Source organism: Ictidomys tridecemlineatus, chromosome 10 (assembly GCF_052094955.1).
Source record: "Ictidomys tridecemlineatus isolate mIctTri1 chromosome 10, mIctTri1.hap1, whole genome shotgun sequence".
NCBI classification, from domain to species: Eukaryota; Metazoa; Chordata; class Mammalia; order Rodentia; family Sciuridae; genus Ictidomys; species Ictidomys tridecemlineatus.
The window spans coordinates 12,812,993-12,835,647 of record NC_135486.1 but is presented as its reverse complement, the minus strand read 5'-3'; the positions used below and the strand labels follow the sequence as shown (position 1 = coordinate 12,835,647).

Genomic DNA, 22,655 nt, shown 5'->3' with positions numbered 1-22,655 from the left:
TTGAAGTAATATATTTCTGCATAGTCTTGTGACATTGTCATAATTATTTACAAAAATATGTATGTAAATTGAATTTTCAAAGATTAATTTTCTGTGATCTAAAAGTTTTAAGCATTTATTTTTTATTTGATTGTATAATTCTATATTTACTATTTCTGAACAGTTGATATGTTATGTATTATTAAATGTATGTAAGTTTTGTTTATAAGTTTGTTGTTATGTCATCAAATATAAGTAAAAGATGACAATTAATAAGATGGATGGGACTTTGAAAAAGTTTATTGTAAACAGACCTTTTTTTTGGCCCCCCAGGTGCTGGGGATAACTTAGGGCCTTATACATTCTAGGCATTCGCTGAACCACTGAAGTACACCCAAACCTGAAAATTTTTTTTATTGGAACGATCAGAATTCAGTATCAAGTCTGTTTTTTGTTTTATTTCATCTCTTCCTTCATCAACTCAGTTATAGAAGGCCTTCTTACACCAGATTTTACCAAAAGTGTCACTTGATTTAGTACCCTGGAGCATTTTCTATCTTGGGACACTACATAATAACGAGGTGTATACCTTACTTTTGTAAACCAAGAAGAGAGTGTTGGAGTAGTAAGAATGTGGAAAAGGAGAGTGGTGATGAAATATTTACTACAGGAACTGTTTAAGGTAGATCTGCTTAGGGAAAAAAATTCATTCATTGAGAAGTTGAGGAGCTAGAAACTGCTTCACTTAAATCCATACCTGCATTTCCCTTTAAAAGTCTTTATCCTAGAGCCCTTACTTTGAGGAATTAATGAATTAATTTGTATTTTTTGAAGATATTGACTATATTTTTGTGGATATTTTCTTTAGGTTTCTTTTTTTTATTATTGGTTGTTCACAACATTACAAAGCTCTTGACATCATATTTCATACATTAGATTGAAGTGGGTTATGAACTCCCAATTTTACCCCAAATGCAGATTGCAGAATCACGTCGGTTACACATCCACAATTTTATTTTTCTTTAGGTTTCCATGCATCAGTAAATGCTCATCCAATATCAATTTACTTAAATACTGTTTTGTATCTAATTTCAATTTGGTTGATTAAAAAAATTGAATTGAAATATTTGTTGAATATATCTATTAAATAGTGGTATTTCTGAACTATTCCCATAAATGTGTTTTTTAATTTTATGTAATAGTAGTTAAATGAACTGTATGTGGCTTGCCTTGAGAAACAGTCTATGATAGGAAAATAAGTCTGTGTAGAAAATGGCACAGATAACATCTTTAGGAATGGACAGGGATCTGGACCTTCTATGATGGGGTGGAAATAGCCACACCCAATACCCTCACCTCTTGCTCATGTCTATTCTTATATTTCAAAAGAATTTCATAGAAAACCAGTGATTTTTTTCCCTTAAGGTATGTAAATGTATTTTTGTCAATTTTAAATACTTTGGAGTAATATAAAGAAAGACATTTTGTCTGTGCTAGGAAAAAAATGGGGTATCCCTAAGGCAAGTGGTATTACCAACATAACTCACACTCATCCTAGAGAACATATACTGTTTAGACTCATATTCAACAGAGAAGAATCAAAATAACTTAGTAGGAATCATAAGAGAAATAGTGAGAAGAGTAGAAGGGCATTGACATTTTCATTGTAGCTCTACAATACTTCATAATGCTTGGATTAATTTGTATATATTATTTAAAATAAGTATGGCTATAGAGGAGACTACTGCCTTGAAAGATGGTTTTGAGCTCCAACAAGGAAATGTAGTGGGAGAAAGAACTCAGTTTGTACAATGTGTGTGATTTTGTTGGGGGCAAAAAAGGATGTGTGGAAAGCTTTTGCTCCAGATATTTCTCCATTTGGGCCACTAGGTGGTGACATTGTATAAAGACAGCTTGGTTGCTGGCAAATAAAATAGTCAAAAATTTGGTTTGGAAATGAAAACATATGTTTAACAATTAAGGCTAAGAGTATCCTCTAATTTTTTTATATTAAACACTCAATTTTGTAGCACGTTTGTGGTGATTTTATTAAACTTCTCTTTTTTATATTTAATTTACATATGCACCCTACCCTGAGGTATTTTATACTGCCTGTCATAATCAGTGATAATAAACTACATACTGTAAACAGGCATTTAAATAGACAGGTGCCCCTTGTCCTCCAAAATATTCAAATACAAAGACAAAATAATTGATACAGATGATGTATCTAAGAAATATATTGAAAATATGTGAAGCAAAATAAAATTTTAGTCTGTTTACTCCTTTAGTACTCATAGCATAGATTACATGTACTGAAAGTTAGGATCAGAAGGAGGGACCACTCAGAAGATCCTCTCATCTCTGAATAGTCCTTGCACGTTACTGTATGGGTAGCCCACATCCTTAGGATCCTCCTGCTTTCCTTTGTGTGTCACCATCAATGCCCCATATTTTCAGATTAAACAATTGGTGGGTAATATATATTTGTAATGACTTAAAATAACACTGTCCCTTCTCTCATGCTTGAGGTTGATGTCTTTTGAATTAGAGGGGTCTCTGATATTGGATTAGGACCAGTTTCCAGAGGAAAGTCCCTATTATTCCCAAGTTGGAACTCTAAATGTGCTTTTTAATATAAATAGTGTTTTTTAAATATTTTTTTTTAGTTTTAGATGGACATAATATCTTTATTTTGCTTATTATTTTTATGTGGTGCTGAGGATCAAACTCAGGGCCTCACATATGCTAGGCAAGTGCTCTACCACTGAGCCACAACCTCAGCCCCATGAATAGTGTTTTTGTTGATAATTTAGCTGATTTGGTATTATATGAAGCCCTGATTTTAAAAATCAGACTTCCTTTCTGGAGTGTTGAGTTCAGTCTTCCATATTTTCTTTACAGAATAAATGATCTAGAAGTGCATTTTCACTTCTACAAAACAGGACATTTTCAAATTGAGTATGGCTTCCTCCTTTTTCTCATTTTCTTCAGCTTGAAGTGGGTTGTTTCTCTTTTGTTCTTTTATAGTCCTGTTTAAGACTATGTTCTACTTTATTTTTTAAAAAAAATTTTTAGTTGTTGATAGCCCTTTATTTTATCCATTTATTTATTTGTTTGTTTGTTTATATGTGGTGCTAAGAATCAAACCCAATGCCTCACACATGCCAGGCAAGTGCACTACTGCTGAGTCCCAGCCCCATCCCTAGTTCTAATTCATGTTAATAGTGTATAGATTATTATCCCAATTATAGCTTATTTGTGAAAAAAGCAAACTTTCTTGCTTAGCTTTGTATCTGTTATCAACGGAATCTTATCTAGTGCCTTGTATGTAATAAGTGCTCAATAAAATATCCAGATGCTTAAGAAAGTGTTTAAATGATTGATGCCAACATAATGTGTTTTATGATAATCACCTATGACATAATATAACTTTTTATACCACAAAAGTTGTTTAAATGGACTTTAAGATAGAGGACTCCTAAGACTAGATGTTTTGATATCTGATGAATGGATGTTATAGCCTTGCAACTTATAAAACATAAATAATTTTTGGAGCTCAAAATGCATTCTTTTATATCTATTCATTAAATTCAGACCACATATGAGACAGTTTTGTTGTAATATTCCAAATTTCTGATCCTCCAAGGAATTACTGCTGATCCTTTTGGAAATCTGAATGAAGCTATTCTCTCACTACCCAAAACCCAGAAAAATGCCCATGCAAGGATAATTCTGTATACTATTTTAGAGAGTTCACGGACCTCATATTAAGAACTTCTCTTTTAGATTCTGGAGTAGAATGCAACAATCATGACTAGTCAAGAGCAGAGTTTTAGTTCATTTTACTGTGGATAAATGTGGTGCCGTTTGGAAGGACATGTAACCACTCCTTGCCTCCTTTTGAGTTAAAGATGGAGTGAATTAGCACATGCAATATACTAAGGATAGTGCTTTGTGCAGAGTATGCTTCCCAGTCTTTAATTCTACTCTTACAAAGGATTTCTGAATTTTTAAATACCTCCTTTTGTCTAGTTATCTTTAAGAAAATTACTTTCTTATTAAAACATGATAACACTCAGTATTCTGTCATCCTGCAAGGCAAGTTGTGAGCTATGTCCTGAAGTATGGTTCACACAGCAGTAAATGAGGGACCAAAATCTGCCATCTTATTGCAGTGCTATAATTGAAAATCTGTAGTTAGAAGAAACGTGTGCCTCTCCATTGTAAGAGTAACTGGGGAAAGGGCTCTGAAAAAATATACTTCAAGACATTGAGTAGATATACCAGTGTAATGTGATAAAGCAGATGAAGTTTTCCCCATAATTATAGCTGATAAGAACTTTAGTTTTTTGGAGTGGGGGGTTGGGCATATCATATCTATTATAAATTTTTCTTTTTTAAAATTGTTTTATAAATACAGATTTTATTAATGTGTATGTTAGTAGCAAACAGGTTATGTTAAAAATATGTAACTTTTATATATTATCCGGAGGACAAATAGCTTTTTTTTTTTTTAACTCTAATTAGGGAAGAAGACAAAAACATATTTGATTACTGCAGGGAAAACAACATTGACCATATAACCAAAGCCATCAAATTGAAAAACACGGATGTGAATACGAAAGATGAAGAGGTATGAAAACACCCTCTTTTGGTTTCTGATGAATGGATGCTATAGCCTTGTAAGGTTATAAAACACACTAGTTTAATTTTTTCTTTTGCTTTCTTGTTTTGCCCCAATGCCTTTTTCTAAATGATGGGCCTTTGAACTACAACTCAAAAGTACATTATGGTTAAGAACTTATCAGAATACCTAAATGAGTTGATGTCACCCAGTTAAGATACTTTCTGTGTCTATAGCCAACATATTTCTATCCACATAGCTGAAACTTGTCATAAATAACTTCTGTTTGTTTAAGATAAAAGGAGATACTTTTAGCATGGTAAGTAAAATCTATAGATGATAGCACTCTCATTTATAAATGAGAGCTATTTATAAATAGCTACAACATCTTCTTTCATTTTACCACAAATGGATATATTGTTCTTTGCTCAATAAATATATTTCTCGTAATCTGTGTCAGAATTTTGATAAATCCAATTCTTCAAATGCTGACCCACTAGTTAAAGGGACTCTATGCTAACTTATTTTCAGAATATATTCTTAATTTATTTATTTTATGAATAAAGCTATTCATATATTGAGCTTAAAAAGGTGGTACTAGTTAGGAAGAGGACATGCAGTGATCGTAGATAATCTGTCAGATATACAAAGAACCAGCCTATTATGGTTAAGAACTCCCTCTATAGGTTAGCCCTTAATAATACCTCATTTTTAGGCAACATATTTACTATAATATATTGTCAAGGGCATTTGTAATTGAAAATGTAAAATTATAATACTAGAGTAAAGGAGGACCAATAATACTATTTGTTCTCCACTATATAATAAAAAGGCATGAGAGATGGCCAGAGAAAAGCAGAAGTCAAATTGTGAAAAAATAATTTCAGGTCTTCTAATTCCAATTAGAATTTGCTTTGTGTGCATGTGGGGGGTGGAGGGTGGTGTTTTTTGCCTTAAAAAAAAAAATAAACCTAATATCATTGCTTTTCTTGATTTTATTATTTTTATTTTAATGTTGTGCTTTAAGATTTTTACAAAATTAATACATATAGATAGTTTTTAAAAAATTAATAGTACTATTAGTCTTATAACAAAAAAAGCTCTGTGATTCTAGCTTCCTTAAGGCAAAAGGTTTCAATTCTTATAGTGGTTTATCTTGAAATTTGCATGTATAATTCTAAATAATAAGCTTTTGTCTCTTGATTTTTCCACTTTAGACATTATCAATTTCTTTCTATTTTATTTTTGGATTAAGTTTTTTAATCATCTTTCCCTCTATTTTTTCTTTGACCTCTTAAAAAAGTTGTATCGCAACTTTTAATTTCAGCTTTCTGATTGCATCTGTATTGAATTCATGTTATTGTGACTGTGTAAATGTTATTCATTGCTAAGCTGTGGACTGTACATGTATATCAGTTTGCATTTGCTACAGCAATAAACAGCCCTCAATTTCCAGTGGCTTACACCAACAAATATTTGTTTCACCCATGTCGCCATCTTATTAGATGAGCGACAACATTTCATATACTCTTACTTTAATTCTGCTTTGTTTATCTTACTGATATTTCAAAAGGTTTTGGGATCAGTTGAGACTCTACTGGATTCTGGTAGTCTGGTTTGGGCTCAGTTCATCTTGCTTTCATGTGTCTTCTCAGTCTGAGCTATAACCTTAATGAATACTCACTCTGGGACAGGGACTGAAGGCAGACAGAGCCAGATCCCACAAATGCACTTAAAACTTTGGCTTAGAAGTGACATGTATCAGGCTGGGTTTGTGGCTCAGTGGTAGAACGCTTGCCTAGCACGTGTGAAGCACTAGGTTCGATCCTCAGCACCACATAAAAATAAATAAATAAAAGTATAAAAAAAAAAAAGAAGTGACATGTATCACGTCTACTCACATTCCATGCTTATTAATTTGTTGAATTATTGAATGTTTAAAAGAATAAATAGTGTAACAGTGAAGAGCTAGACTGTATGGATCCAAGTCCTAGCAGTGTCACTTTCTGGCTATGTGACCTTTGTCAAGTTTACTTTGTGTCTCAGTTTCCTAAATGTGTAAAATGGAAATAATTGTACATGACTCAGGATTGTTCTGAGAATCAGTAAGTTAATATATAAGGTACTTGACAGATACATAGTAAGCATGCAATAAATTTAGCTTCTTTGAAATTCCTAATATGAGTGAAGAATATAATGAAGAGCCGGGCACAGTAGTGCACACCTATAATCCCATCGGCTCAAGAGGCTGAGACAGGAGGATCATGAGTTCAAAGCCAGCCTCAGCAACTTAGTGAGGTACTGAGCAACTCAGTGAGACCCTGTCTCTAGATAAAATATAAAAAAGGGGCTGAGGATGTGGCTTAGTAGTTAATTGCTCCTGGGCTCAATCCCCAGTACCAAAAAAAAAAAAAAAAAGAAAAGGATATAATGAAGAAATAAATAAAAGAAACCACTTAACTTTCCAGGTCAGTTTTTTTTTTTTTTTTTAAAGAGAAGTGCAGGTCAGTTTTTTTTATTAGTACATATCATGTGTGTATTGTATAATACTTTATAAAGTGTATATAACAGTTTACAGAACACTTTTACTTATTACTGTGTCATGCTCATAATAATCCTCTAAGATAGATATTATGCTCATTTTGCAGACAGGTACTGCCATACTGTCATTCAGAGATGTACATTTTCCTTCTCAAACACCTATACTTGCCAAGTGGAAATCTGGTCTGAGAGAGTATTCTTCTCACCACTGGATTTACAAAAAAGAAGGATAATCCATTTTCATTTGACCTGTTTTATTTTATGCTCTGATTTGCAAAAACTTTTTTTATAAAATAATATTAAAAGTCAACTCCACATGTGACCTCTGCAAAGATTGTTGGATGGATAGCAGTGATCGTAATGAAATAAGAGTCTAGAACACAAATAGCTCACACTAACAGTCCTTTTGTGAAAATAAAAGGAAAACTTGGAAAATATATGCCATTGACTACTTTGATGTAGTACTGCTTCCCATCTCTTCCAGTTTGTTGCCCATGCAGCCACCTTTACCCCAGCCTGCCAGAGCATTGTGTTCCCATGAACAGATGAAGTGCTTACACATTCATAGACTGAGACGCCAAGAATTCAGTTGGGTTCTCTCATTGCTCCAAGCAGATTTCTGTCCTCTCAGCCATGACAGCTCGGGCTGAGCTTTGAATACTGATGGCAACTCCTTTTATTATTAATCAGGGATTTGTATGAATTAATTTAAGAACATAAGAGATATGGGAGCTTAAAATTAGACTCAAACTAAACATCCTAAATAAAATAAATAGTGCTGCTTTATGACATTTAAAGGTCTAACAGATGAAATAATTTGGTAAACCTTGGTGATGGACGCAATGTATGTGACCTCAGAATAGCCAAATACTTTTAGTCCCTTATCAGTAACAAGATATTTTCTTGTTATAAGTCAGAAGACAATTTCAGTTTTGAAAGGACATCCAGTTCTATGTATTTATCTGATGTTTGAACTTGAGATATTTCCCTCCTGATGGCCTGGGGTTCTTTGAATTGATATGTTTTTACATAAAATATTTATCCAGCAGATTCAACAAATTTTACTCTTGCCCTTTCATGACTAAAAGTTAAATTTAATGCTTTTTAAGTTGTCTGTGAGCACACAAAGAAATTTATTTGTAGTTATAAAATGATAAGAATGCATTCCCATAGATTGAAATAAGCACAATAAATTATTAAATTATTACAATAAATTTGTAATTTATAAATTATTGTGTTACCTGAAATGCAAGTATTTGGGTCTATTGTAGCTTATGAACAAATATATGTGAACTGCCTTTTAAATAAAATGTCTTGTATTTCATAATAAAATTATTATGTATTAGTTTCTCATGTATACCTTTTATTCATATGAGTTTTAATTGCTATGAATATAGTAAAGGCTATGTTTTCTTTCTTTTGCCGCATTATAGATCAAATCCAGGAAGCACTCTACCACTAAGGTACATCCTCAGCTCAAGACATGTATTTCAAATTAGAAATTTGAGAATTTTACATGTTTCCAACTGATATAATAAATAAGACATTGTATATTTTGCATAAGGCCCTGAAGTTTCACAGTTACACTCTCTATTTGGGAAGTTATTAATATATCAGATGTTTCAGGGTCCAAGTGGTATTCTAAGTACTGACTTTTTATTTACATTGCAACTTTTATTATGTTTTTAACCATTTGCAAAATGCTTGGAAATTGAGATAGAGGATATCAAGAGATATTGAGGTAGAAAATATGAAAAGGGCAAAAGAAAATCTTAAAGCTTATTTATTTTTTAAAATCCTGGTTCCATTTTTAACATTAAGCCATATTATTAAGCTTTTCACACATGCCAAGTATTTACAATTCTTCAAAAAAATATATCATTTAAAGGGAGAAAGGATGATAGAAGCAATTTTCAAAGTATATTTAAGATATGAATAGAATATTTCTTATCAAACATCAAGCATAAATTATGTCTGCCTAATTCTTGTCCTACACATTATTTTTCAGATCAGTATCATATATGAGAACGAAATATATGCTTATTGATGATATTTAAATAGTATTTTAAACATTTATGGTAATTTTAAGTTGTTTTAGGACAAATGTAACAATGTATTATTTTAGCAAAATAGATGACATTATTCTGTCATAAGGTGCCCCCCACAAAAGTATTCACAGTTCATTGTTTTTTTTTATAGATTCGAATGCACCCCTTTGATTGAGCTAGCTTTTTTTCCTTTCTTTCTTTTTTATTTTATTTATTATTATTATTATTATTGTTGTTGTGGTAATGGAACCCAGGTGTACTCTACCACCAAGCCTCAAACCCAGTCCTTTTTAAATTATTTTTTTTGGGGGGGGGTAACAGGGATTGACCTCAGGGACACTCGACCACTGAGCCACATCCCCAGCCCTATTTTGTATTTTATTTAGAGACAGGGCCTCACTGAGTTGCTTAGTGCCTCACCATCACTGAGGCTGGCTTTGAAATCAAGATCCTCCTGTCTCAGCCTCCCAAGCCACAGGGATTACAGGTGTGCCTGGCTCATTTTTGAGACAGAATTTCACCAAGCTGCAGAGGCTGAGCTCAAACTTGGAATCCTCCTGCCTCAGCCTCCCCAGTGCACCACATTTCCTGACTGAGCTGCTTCTGTAGTTAAGTTCTTTTATTTCTATCCTTTTGACGGCATACTTGTTATCTTTAGCTATTTTCCATATGTTTGTTGATTCTTTTAAATATTTTGAAGGAGATCACCTTTCTTTTGACTCTCTTTCCTTTTCCTTCATGCTTTAGAAAATATAATTTACCCATTTGGACTTGAGAAACTACTACAAACTCTCATGAAACTCACAATATTCAGTTACAGAGAAACAAAAGATTTAAAAGTCAGGGTCAATATGCAGAGGCTAAATTTCTGCTTTTATTTAAGACATGTAAAAGGAAGGAGAAAACTATCCTCCAGAAACTTTCTATATTAGAGTACATGTTATTTTGCATTATAACTAAAATGTTAATTTGAAGGAAATGTGTTTATTTGCACTCGTGATTGAAAACCACACTACAAACTGTCTATGCTCTTTTGCATTGATGCAGACGACAACATTTAAAAATCAAGCTTATGGTCAGACTTTACATCAGAAACTTGTATTTAGTACAAAATCAGAACATAGTGAATGTAGTTTAAATTTCATGAGCTTTGGTGACTTATTTTTTGTTTTCTTAATTGTAGTAAAATGTATGTGACAAAATCTGCCATTTTAATCATTTGTTAAGTATCCCTGTCTGTGACATTGAGGCTGTTCCCGTACAGCCATTGCCATCATCCAGCTCCAGAACGTTTTCATCTTCCCAGTTGAAACTCTGTACACATTAAATACTAACTCTCCATTTTCTCTTCCCCCAGCCCGTGGAAGCCATCACTGAACTTTCTATTTCTGTGAATTTGACTATTCTATAAGCCTTATCTGAATGGAGTCACACCGTATTTGTTCTTTGTTGACTGGTTTATTGCCCTTAATGTTTTCAAGCTGTATCCCATGTTGTAGCATGTGTCCAATTTTTTTTCCTTTTAAAACTGAATAGTCGGGCTGGGGCTGTAACTCAGCTGTAGAGCGCTTGCCTTGCACCTGTGAGGCTCTGGGTTTGATCCTCATCAACACATAAAAAATAAATAAATTCTGATATTCTGTCCATCTACAACTAAAATAATTTTTTAAAAAACTGAATAGTCTACTTTATGTGTTTGCCACATTTTGTTTATTCAAATATCCATCAGTAGATACTTAATGTGCTTTCACCTTTGTGCTCTTATGAGTAGAAAGTCTATGTAAATAATGGATGTACAAATTTTTGTTCTGTTTCCTCCAATAATTCATTATAAAAACATGTTAAACATACGTTTTCCATTGAACATCTGTACTCCTACCACCTAGATTCTGCCACTAATATTTCACTATGCTGGCTTTATTGATAACTTATGCATCCATCAATCCATCTTATTTTTTGATGCACTTTAGAGTGCACAGATGTGCTTCAGCATGCATATAATTAACTAGAATTCAGGATTAGTTCATTTTTCTCTCTAAAATTATTTACAATGAAATCTTCAAATTTGAAATGCACACTCAATGAATTTTGACAAATGCATATCCTATGTAACTAAAACACCTGTCAAGATCTAGAACTTGGCTGTAACCCAATAAAGTCCCCTCATGTGTCTTCTTAGCCTTTCTTCTAATTCCAAAAAGGAACTCACTGTTCTGTTAGCACAGATTAATTTTACTTATAGCTCTTTCTGAAAATGGAATGATTCATATGTGTTCTTCTGTGTAAGGCTTCTTTCATTCAGCATTAATGATTTTGAGATTCATCCATATTGTTAAAGACCAGTACTGACTTCCTTTTTATTGCAAAGTAATGTTCCATTGTATGAATAGTCCACAACTTATTTATCCATTACAATGGAATATGGCTTTTTTCACTGCCACTTATTATTATTGCTGTTATTACAATTTTAAACAGGACAAAATAATATCTTTCTTGCTTATTCCTTTACATAGCTTAGTAAATTCTTGTGAAGGAATTTTCAAAAGTAGTTTTTAAAAACAACAATTTCCCTGACAGTTTAGGATCACCATTTCTCCTTATTCTACATCACCAGTGTAAGAAATCACATAGTTGTTTGTTTGTTTATCCCAGCATGCAGTGCTGGGGATCAAATCCAAGATCTTAACCACGGAATTTTACCTCTATCCTCTAGTTTTCTTTTTTAATGCTGATAGATAAATTATTCCACAAAGAGTCACTGACTTCTATGCTAGGTATATCTTGAGATGTTATACTTTTTCCTGATCTTCTTCCTAATGTTTTATACAAACACTGGCACTTCACTGTGGAGAGGGACCTGGAAATAGGAGGTATTTGTAGTTTCTGGTTGTTGCAGGTGGAGGATTTCTCAGTGCCAGCTGTTATTACCAGCAGCAGAAGCAAAGAATAGAAGAGAAGGTAGGATAAAGAAGACACAGACATTATAGGTTATTGGTGGTGAAGTCAGTCTTTACTACAAACGTAAATGGAAACCCATAATTTTTTCAGAGAAATTTTCAGAAAAATCTGTTGGCACTATTTAATTTGCTAATTAGGTATCCTACCATATGTCTATTCTCAGAAATTTAAATATGCCACCTTTTCCATGTTTTTATCTATTGCATATATGGTATTTATGCTTTCCATCTGATCTTAAAATACCATAGGAACATGAAAACTCATTTTATAATAGAATCTCTTTTCATTTAATTTTGCAATTTCCAGGAGAAAAATCCAATTTAAAAAATTCTGCATGGTTTAAGGACAAGTAATTAAGGATATCAAAGAAGCATTTAAAATATTAAGACCCACTCTGTATTTTCCAGAAGGCTTGAAAGTAATACCACTTAATAGGTTACTTGCCATTCTGCACTTTCAAAGCACTTTAAAGTCATTCATCTGTCTGAAGTAGGACAGTATTAACACCATTCGTTAATAGATGAGAACTCTCCCCCATTCCTATCCCAGATTTTACTGTATTTGAATTCCAGAATTTATCCAGAGCTCTCCTAATAGTACCTGTTGTCATAGTACCTGACAGACCACCATCTTCTAAATACTTCTGGGATATTTTTTCACAAGAGTTTTAAAATCTAGAAACAAAGAAATATGTTGGGATAGTAGTAAAAATATATTTACTTTGAAAAATGTGTAAGAGATTATATTACACATAGAAAAAGGTGAAACAATTATGTATAATTAGGTAAAATACTTCAAAATGTAGATGAAGTCTTAAAGCAAATACAGCTTTAATGTGTACAGGTTTTCCTCCTGGAGGAGTGATAATGGAATCTTGTACCCAAAATAATTTAATAATTACATTGTATTGTGGTTAACAGAGAGAAAGTTACCACAAGTATATATTTCCTAAGTTTGCCATAATTAGTTACGAGGATAGCAGCTCTGTAAATTACTTCTTATTTTATTACTTGAACAATAGTATTAAATTAGAGCATATTTTTCAGGAATTTTATAATTTAAAGAAATAAAGAGTATGGACAACTTTGTTATGCTGGTCTTTGTTCATTTAAATGTAGAGCATCATGGTGGTAAAAATTTTAAAGCATGATTTATTTTTATTTACAAGCATGTTTAATTTTACTTTTGTTTTTGATCTTTTTTTTGAGCTTTTTAATACTGCAAAAATATTAATCTTAGGTGGCCGTAATGTAGGTATCTTCAGCATTGTACAGAAAGTCATTGTCAGAGAATTCATTCTAATTCAAGGTTAATTAGCGTACCATTAAAATAATGTGTTACAAAAATTAATTACATTATAGGTCAAAATATGTGTTAAAAAGCATGGTATAGATGTCTGAGAGCACCTCATCCTTCTTAAAACATTGCCGTACATGTGTCACCCTTCTGGAAAGTACATCCAAAGTGAAAATCACTGCTGAGGTCCAGTCATAGGTGTTTCCCTAAAGTAAATTTTTGGCACCACATATGGCAAATTTAAAATATAACTCCCATTAACAGTAAAATGTGTTGCTTGTCTTCTTTCCCATTCAAACAGCCAAGGATTTATATTTTAGCATTAGTTGATGTAATCCTTTTGGGTCAAACTTAAAGAAAAATTAAGAACCTGATTGGGAAGTAAAAAATTATATGTACTTCTTGTGGTAAAAGTACTAGGTATATTAATAGTATTTTCTTATTCAACTATTAAGTAGTTCTGGTACATATCCTATGTAAGTGTATCACATGCCATCTTAATTATGTAGTAATTCTTGTTAATAGTTTAACTTGGTAGCCATAATATGTACACTTAAGATTAGAACTAAAAATGATAAGACTTTGAAATTTTATCCAATTCTTTTAATTCGAAAGCTGTGTAACATTTACATTGAACTATAGAATATTTTGTACAATGGTTTTTGTTCAGAGTCTATTAAAATATCCAGCCTCATGTAGAATTTTAAATTAGTTCCCTAATAACAACCAGTCAGTGCACATTAGAACTGTAGAAAATTTCACATAGGAAATGTTGCTCTAGCACTCACCAATTTTTTTTTTAATTTTTAAAAAAATTTTTTTAACTGCACTTTTGGAATTGTTTTCTTTAAAAAAAATTCTTTTGCTACTACAACAAATTGTGAATGGTTTGCCCTTTTTTTTTTCCTTTTTCATATTTTCAATTTTTTTTTACTTACTTCCCTTTTAGCCTAATGGACAACAGTTTTTTACAGGTAAATAAAAGCAGCCCAAGAAAATAAAATTTGGGGGCTGGGGATGTGGCTCAAGCGGTAGCGCGCTCTCCTGGCATGCGTGAGGCCCGGGTTCGATCCTCAGCACCACATACAAACAAAGATGTTGTGTCTGCCGAAAACTAAAAAAATAAATATTAAAAATTCTCTGTCTCTGTCTCTCCTCTCTCACTCTCTTCTAACAAAAAAAAGAAGAAGAAGAAAAGAAAATTTTAAAAAAGGCCCATTTGTAAGGAGGAAGTTTTTTTTTTTTTTTTCCAAGACTAGGTCCTGGTTTAATTAGTTGAACTAATAGGTGCATGAAGGGTGATTGAATGAGAGAAAGAGTGTAGGCAGGTTTACAAAAGTATTCTCGAGGTAATTTTTGCTTTAAAGCCATCCTCATCCCAGCATATATCTATTTAAATCTTTTCTACAATGACATGAAGTAGGGATCTCAATGTGGAAAAACAGTCCATTCTGTGTAAATGAGTACATCATCACCACCCTCAAAAGTGGTTTGTTAGCCATACATCGCTCATTCTTCAGAAAGCCCTGAGCTCTAAGAGTTCTGTTTATTCTTTGAGCCTAGTAGGCTTCTTTCCTCATATAGAGTAAGATTTTCTGACAGAATATAGAAATAACACATTAACAGAAACTGTGATTTTATGAGTTAAAATTAATATGTCATACTTAGAACTTTATACTTATTTATTTACTCTCTTTTAAATTGCCTTTCTCAGTCAACTGTTGATGATAGACACTAGTAGACTATACTAGTATTTTTCAGATATTTCAGAGTATTAATTAAGGGGTAATGGTTAATCTTACTTTGAAGGAATAAACTAAAGGAAATTTACATATGGTAGATTTACATTATAATTTCTACCTAGGTTTAAGTACTCATTGTTTTTTATTCATCAGATTTCTTTCACCAGAAGTGGTGAACATAATAATTTAAGAAAACTATATTACATTAATTTTTAAAACTTGAAAACTTACAAAGCATTTTCTTGCAGTTAATTCATTCAACAAATATTATTGATATAATCATTGTTGTTGTTATTCTTATTTCCATTCTGTAGATGAGGAAACTGATTAGGTTGAAAAAAATCATTGGGATTCCATTTTTGCCATAGTGCATTTTTACATCAGTCATTCTTAAATAAGTAACCTATAGCTTACAAATTTCTTTATCTTTCTTAAACTATTATGTCTTTTACATAACCCCAAAACTGGATTGATTGATTTGTCTTTTTCTGTGTTTTTAGGGCAGAGCTCTACTCCATTGGGCATGTGATCGAGGACATAAGGAATTAGTCACAGTCTTGCTACAGTGTAAAGCTGACATTAATTGTCAGGTAAGAGTGATAAAGAAGGGCCTTTCTTTTAATATTGAAATGAAATTCACAACAAAATTTTGGAGATTAACCACTTTAAATCATGCAATTCGGTGGCACTTCCTATGTTTCACAGTGTTACAGGGTCACTACTATTCAGTTCCATAACATCACCCTCCCTGCAGAAGGAGTCCCGGTGCCCAAGCCTTCCTGTTTTCCCCAGGTCCCAGACTTTGGCAACACTAATCTGCTTTTTTTTCCTATGGATTTGCCTATTCTAGTTATTTCATATAGATGGAATCTTGAACTAGGTGGTCATGAAATATCCTGTCTGGATCTCTCACTTAGCATGACATTTTCAAGTTGTGTACATGTTGTAGCATGTAACAATACATCATTCCTTTTTATGACTGAATTGTATGGATATCACACATTTTGTTTATCTTATTATCAGTTGGAGGAGGACTATTAGGTCATTTCCACGTTTTCACAATTGTGAATAGTGCTGCTATAAACAGTCCTGTATTTTGTTTGTTGTAGCAACTGTGCTCAGTTCTTTTGGTATTTACTCTGTTAATTGTGGGTCATAAGTTAATTTGATGTTTAACTTTTTGAAGAACCTTGAAAGTGTTTTCCGTAGGAGCTGCACCATTTTACATTCCCACCAGCAATGGGTGTGGCTTCCAAGTTCACTACATCCTCACCAAGACTTGTTATTTTCCTCTTAAGTAGTCACCCAAGTGGACATGAAGTTGTATCTCATCATGGTATGATTTTGAATTTCCTTTCCTTGAAGACAAATGGTGCAGTTTTCATGTACTTGTTGACCATTTGTATATTTTTTTGGATAAATGTATATTCCAATTTTTGCCCATTTTTAAAGTGACTCATTTGTCTTTTTGTTGATGAGTTTTAGGCATTCTTGATATACTCTTAGATATTAGACTCTTGTCTGATATATGACTTACAGATATTTTCTACAGATTTTCTCTTCATTTTCTTGATAATCTCCATGAATATACACGTTTTTAATTTTGATAGAATCTAATTTACCAGCTTTTTGTCTTGAGTTTATGGTGTCATACCTTAGAAATCATCACCACATTCAAGATTGTTAAGATTTACTCCATGTTTTCCTTTTTTTCTTATTATAACAAAATATACATAAGATTTACCATTTAATCATTTTTAAGTATACATTCAATAAAGTATATTCACATTGTGTGTAGACATCACCATTATTCATTTTTAGAACTTTTTCTTCTTCCCCAAATGAATCTCTAAATACAAACTCCTCAGGCCCTTTTCCCTCAGCCCCCAGCAGCCACCATTCTACTTTGTAGCTCTGTGAATGTGGACCTCTATGGGTACCTTATATAAGTGACTCTTAGATGATATTTGCCCCATTTTGACTGGCATATTTTACTTAACATCTTCAAGGTTCATCATTGTACCATGTTTTAGAATTTTCTTCCCTTAAAGTTGAATAATGTTTTATTGGATGTATTTATCATATTTTGTTTACTGAAATATCTATCAATGGACACTTGGTTTACTAATGTAAATAATGCTGCTGTGAACATGGGTGTACAAATGTCAGTTGGAGTCCTTTCTTTCACTGTTTTTGAGTTTATGCACAAAAGTAGAATTGCTAGATCCTATAGTAATTCTATGCTTAGTTGTTTGAGGGATTGCATACTGCTCCCCACAGCTACTGCACCATTTTCCGTTCCCAACAATATATTAGTGTTTCAATTTTTCCACATCCTGTAAACACTTATTTTTTGTGTCTTTGGTATTAGCAATCCCAGTGACTGATCTGGATTCCTTTTGTCTTGTTTTTCTGCCTAATTGCTCTGGATAGACCTGCCAGTACTAGGTTGAGTAAAACTGGAAGAAAAAGGACAACCTTGTTTTATTCCAAAAGTTTGCTTTTTAGTTTAGTATGTTGGATATGAAATGCTTTGCTCAGTATTCATTGTCATATATATGCATTCCACTCTAGTCTCCTAGGCTTCATTTGCCTACCTGGATCTTACTAGTTCTGAAATTTTCAGTTCTAACTATTCCTTCAGTTTATTCCAATATGAATCTCTTATTTGACCTTATGGATTTGTCCCGTCCCTTGACCGATGTAGTATTAGTCCTTTTTCCCTTGCTATGACAAAATACCTAAGGCATATTTGGGGGGGGGGGGAGGGAGAGGTTTATTTAGCTTACATTTTTGAAAGCTGAAAAGTCCAAAGAGCATGGAACCAGCTCTGTTGAGGGAGCCCCTGCCTGCCTCACATCGTTGTGGATGGCATCATGGCAGGAGCATGTGTGAGGCAGGAGTCACATGACAAGACAGGAAGCTAGAGAATGATTCAGTGGTCAAGATCACTCCTTTATAACAACTCTCTCAACAGAACTAACCAGGGTCCCACAAGAACAATATCCATTCCTTCTGGGGGCAGCAATCTTAGTAAACTAATTATTTCCCACTAGTTTCACCTCTTAAAGATTGCCTCACCTCTTAACATCCCCACATTGGGGACCAAGCTTCCACATCAACCCTTGGGGAAAACCACTTCCAAACCATAGTATCCCTCTTCTCCCGTTTCAGTTCAGTTTGACCCACAGTTTTCCTGCTGTTAATCTCATTCCATTTTTTAGTTGTCATAGTCACTTAGCAGAACTCTTAATTCTGATTAATGCACTGCTTGTCTTCTTCACATCTACACCTGGTTCTGGACAAAGCTAGAAAACAAATTCACACAACCCTGAGGTCACCACATGTCACACTGTCTGTCGTTAAGTTTGGCAAGCCTTCCAGTTTGTCTTATTTTCAGAATATCTCCAATTTCCCAGAGGAAATAGAAGACATGTTTATCACCAACCCAAATCTCAGCCTGATGCACGTCTTCTTTGATGTCCTTAGACATTTCAGACTCGGTGTTGAACCCTGAGCCTTCCCTCTCTCACTCACCGGTTGCTGCCCCTTCCTGCCTGCCCCTCTTGACTCACTGTATCCAGCCAGTTTCCCAGGAGTCATCCTTGACTTCTTCTCTCATGTTTGCCCTGGTTTAGATCCTTTTGGTTCTGCCTCCTAAGTAACCTTCATCTCCACCCTTTTCTCTGTTTTACCACTGATGGTACACCAATTCAGTTGTCTTCGATTATTTCAGCACCTCTGAACTATATCCTGTCCTACAATATGTTCCCCACATTTCATCTAGAGGGGCTTTTTAAAATGCAAATTTACAAATATTCTCTTGTTTAATTTTCTTTTTCTGAGAGTTAGCAAGTGTTTAGTAATTAAGTACTGAATAAAGTAATATCAGCTAATAAAGATATTGACAAAGTGTTAGAAAATTAGAATAAGAGAACCAGAAAGATCCTAAGCATCTACAAGAACCATTGAGATTTCCTTGTTGTTTTATTAGAAGAAATACCTAGACTTCTATGCCTTCTTCATGGGCCAGTTCCCTAGCTTTGAGTCATAAGGGCAAACCATAGCCTTATAAGGGCAAAGCATAACCTTGCTTTGAAATATATATAGGTCACTAATTTTTTAAACATAAGTATTATGTTCACAAGGGAAAAGATTGTAATTTAAAAAATTTTTCCTTACAACATAGTTTCCCAGACACCCAGTTCTCTTCTCCAGAGGTAGTACCTATGATTAGATTTATATGTATCTTGTCAGTATTTGTTATACATTCAAGCATATAGTGATAGCAGACTACATGCTATTTTATAACGTGCTTTGTTTATTCAACAGTTTATCCTGCAGATTGTTCTGTATTTGGTACATATAGTGCTGCCTTATTCTTTTTAAAGGCTATATAATATGCTTTTATTACAGATTATCATAATTTAGTTAACTAATACCATTTATGCTTTCAGAGAATTCTTACTTCTTCATTCTTATTAGAATAGGTTTGTCATAATACTTTTCATTCTCTGCTTGTTTGCTGCATGACAAAAAATGTAACATTTTAAATTTGTATTTATTTTATTATGAAAACAAGTATCTTATTTGTTTATAGTTTATTTTTGTGAACCATCTGTATGTCTTTTGCCTAGTTTATTTTCAGATTGATGTTTCTTTTTATTAATTTTCAGGAACCTTTTATATATTAAAGAAATGAGTACTTTCTTTGTGATACGTTAAAACTTTTACCCATCTTTTCTTCTAGTACTGTCATCATTTCATGGTTTCTTTGATCCATCTAGAATCATTTTGTATCTTGGTATGTATTTTTGTCCAGTTAATGTCAACTTCATTTTCGTTCATAAAACTAGCTACTGTTTCAATAATGTTCATTGAATAAATCAATATTTTTTCCTCTGTTGATTTGATGTGTCATCTTTATCAAAGTCTCAGTTCCTCCACTTATTTCAGGCTGTTTCTGGCCTTGTTCTTCATTTCTCTGTTTTTCTCTTCGTGTATTTGTGCCATAGTCCTTTAAGGATAATAGCTTCATAATGTTTTAATATCTGGCGGGGCAGATTTCTTCACTACTCATTCAGAATCTTTCCCAGTATTTTTGCTTCATTATTTTTGTGTGCAAACTTTTGAAGTCATCTTACCACCTCTGCTTTCCTGAACCACCATTACTACTAAGTTAAAACAAGCAAAAAGCAAAAACAAAACCTGTTGGTGTATTCATACCTTTTATTTGACTTAAATTGTTTGAGGATATTGTAGATGAAAAGGTCCTCTTGTTAGACACTGCCCAAGGTTTTTGCCTTGCCAATTTCTTGTATTCTGTTTGGATACTATAAGACAAACTGCCTTCTGTCCATGGCTTTATAGAACACTCTTCCCCGAACACCAGCTTTAATGCAGAGGAAAAGTTCCATATGGGTTTTTAAGATGGGTAGGTAGGACAGTGTGTGGGCACTGTGTTTTCTTTGCCCTTTTACACTTATACGACCATTTTATGTTTTTGCAGGCTTGGTTTTCCTTTGTTAGTGACAGTCATAATCTGGACTGTCTAACTTGGGTTAATGGGAGTGCTTTGGGCTTTGTCAGTTTGAGTTGATAACATGCTTCAAGTCACAGGGCTTCTGGAGATTAGCTCTCAGAGTAGCTTTCTCCTTGTGATTTCTTCTTTGGTTTTGTTCCTGAAAAACGCTTTTCAAATATAGACAATACAAATGTAATAAATGGAAAGAAAGGTTCATCTCCCTCATGACTCAATCTTTCTTAAACAACATTATCATTGACTGGCCTATTGGTTGCCAAAAAGGAAAATCAATTTTATTAGAACTGTTTGCTTGGCTGCAGATCTTGGTACTAACCCAGCACAGGCGGGCTGATGTTATCAACTAGCTGAAGAATAATTTTTACCATTAGTCTGAAATGAAGTAGTAATTAGAGATATGTCAAAGTCTTCCCTATGTTATCCTGTCATTTTTACTCTTCAGTATCTCTCATATGTTCTTTTATTGTGTGTTCTGTGACTCTGATGGAATTGGAACCTGTAATTTTATTTTATTTCTAAGAAAGAGCTTTTATAGATTTCATTTGTTATCTGGCATTATTATAGAGGTTGTGCCTCTTCCTCTGCTTGGTATTGATTTGTAGTTTAACTCTGGAAATTAGGGATTTCCCACACTTGGGACTGAGATGTGGCTGAAGCCCACATGCACACCCAAAGCATGTTAAAAAGAATTTGGATGCTGGAGATTTATTGGTAGGTTTCCTCAACTTTGTTGTAAAGTAGCATTAAGGCCATAACTGGGGTGAGAAGAACGGGAGCACCTGTGGTGTGGGTGTCTATGCAGTGTGCTGGGCATTACACAGGTCAAAGAAAAATGTTTGTTTGAGTGGGGTGGAAATGTTTAAGGAATTTTATGATTTATAAATTACATAAGCTAAGGCTTATAAAATAGCACGGGGCCACAGTCCCTCTCAGAGAATATCTTACTCTTGCTGTCAGTATATTTATAAAAGATTTCAAAAACACGAGAAAAGTACAAGGCAGTAAATAAAACCACCTGTAATCCCACTACCTGGTATGTGTGTAGAAGGGGAGAGAGGAGGATAATGCAAACAAGATTTTGTATCTGCTATGGTTCATATTTACAGTGTGCTAAGCATTTTATGTACTTTTGGCAGGGGGGTGGGGGGTTACCAGGGATTGAACTCAAGGGCACTCGACCACTGAGCCACATCCCCAGCCCTATTTTGTATTTTATTTAGAGACAGGGTCTCACTGAGTTGTTGAGCACCTCGCTTTTACTGAGGCTGACTTTGAACTCGCAGTTCTCCTGCCTCAGCCTCCAGAGCCACTGGGATTACAGGCGTGTGCCAGAGTGCCTGGATTTATGTACATTCTTTTGTCATCCCTTCAGTCCCGTAGCATACTTGTTATTGTGTGCATCTTACTGATGAAGAAGCAGGCATTTAGAGTAGTCATAGAGTTAGGAAGTGGTGAAGCCTAGATTTGAATGGATCATTTGACTCCATAGCTCAAGCTCTTAACCTCTCCACTGTAAAATTTGAGCATATTTTATTCTCATCTTTGTTTCTTCTACTTATGGGCCTGTAAATATTTTAAAGCTACATGTATAATATTCTACATGAAGTATTCTTCCTTCATTATTCAAAATTATCAACATATAAAATAAATTCAGTGAAGTACATAGTATACAAGTTAGTAAAATGCTCAGTGTATTACACACACACACACACACACACACATAATTCCTATGTCAAATTAGAACATTTCCTGAACCACTAGGAGACTTATTCCCTTCAGTACTTTCTGTCAAAATCTATACCTCCTGTATGACCCTGAAATGACTGTTACTCTGATTTCTATCACCACTGATTAATTAAAACTTTCCTTGAAATATTTAGAGTAGTGTGTCTTTTGGGTTGGTTGTTTATGTTCATTTGCTG

General features: G+C 33.6%; 1 protein-coding gene across 5 annotated transcripts in view; it reads left to right on the top strand.

Moving 5' to 3' along the window:
• The window catches only part of Acbd6 (acyl-CoA binding domain containing 6), a 150,848-nt gene that overhangs the window by 61,591 nt on the left and 66,602 nt on the right, over nucleotides 1-22,655 (top strand). For 2 of the 5 annotated variants that reach the window (XR_013426414.1, XR_002483361.3), the window contains exon 7: nucleotides 4,510-4,606. Coding sequence is in view for 2 of the 5 variants with exons in the window: in XM_005319739.5 (XP_005319796.2) it covers nucleotides 4,510-4,615; nucleotides 15,692-15,781 (196 nt within the window). In the remaining 3 variants the exon portion in view is untranslated. Of the gene's footprint in view, nucleotides 1-4,509; nucleotides 4,616-8,580; nucleotides 8,662-15,691; nucleotides 15,782-22,655 lie in introns of those variants that run through there. The other 3 variants (XM_005319739.5, XM_078022419.1, XR_001229592.4) reach the window with 3 other exon arrangements.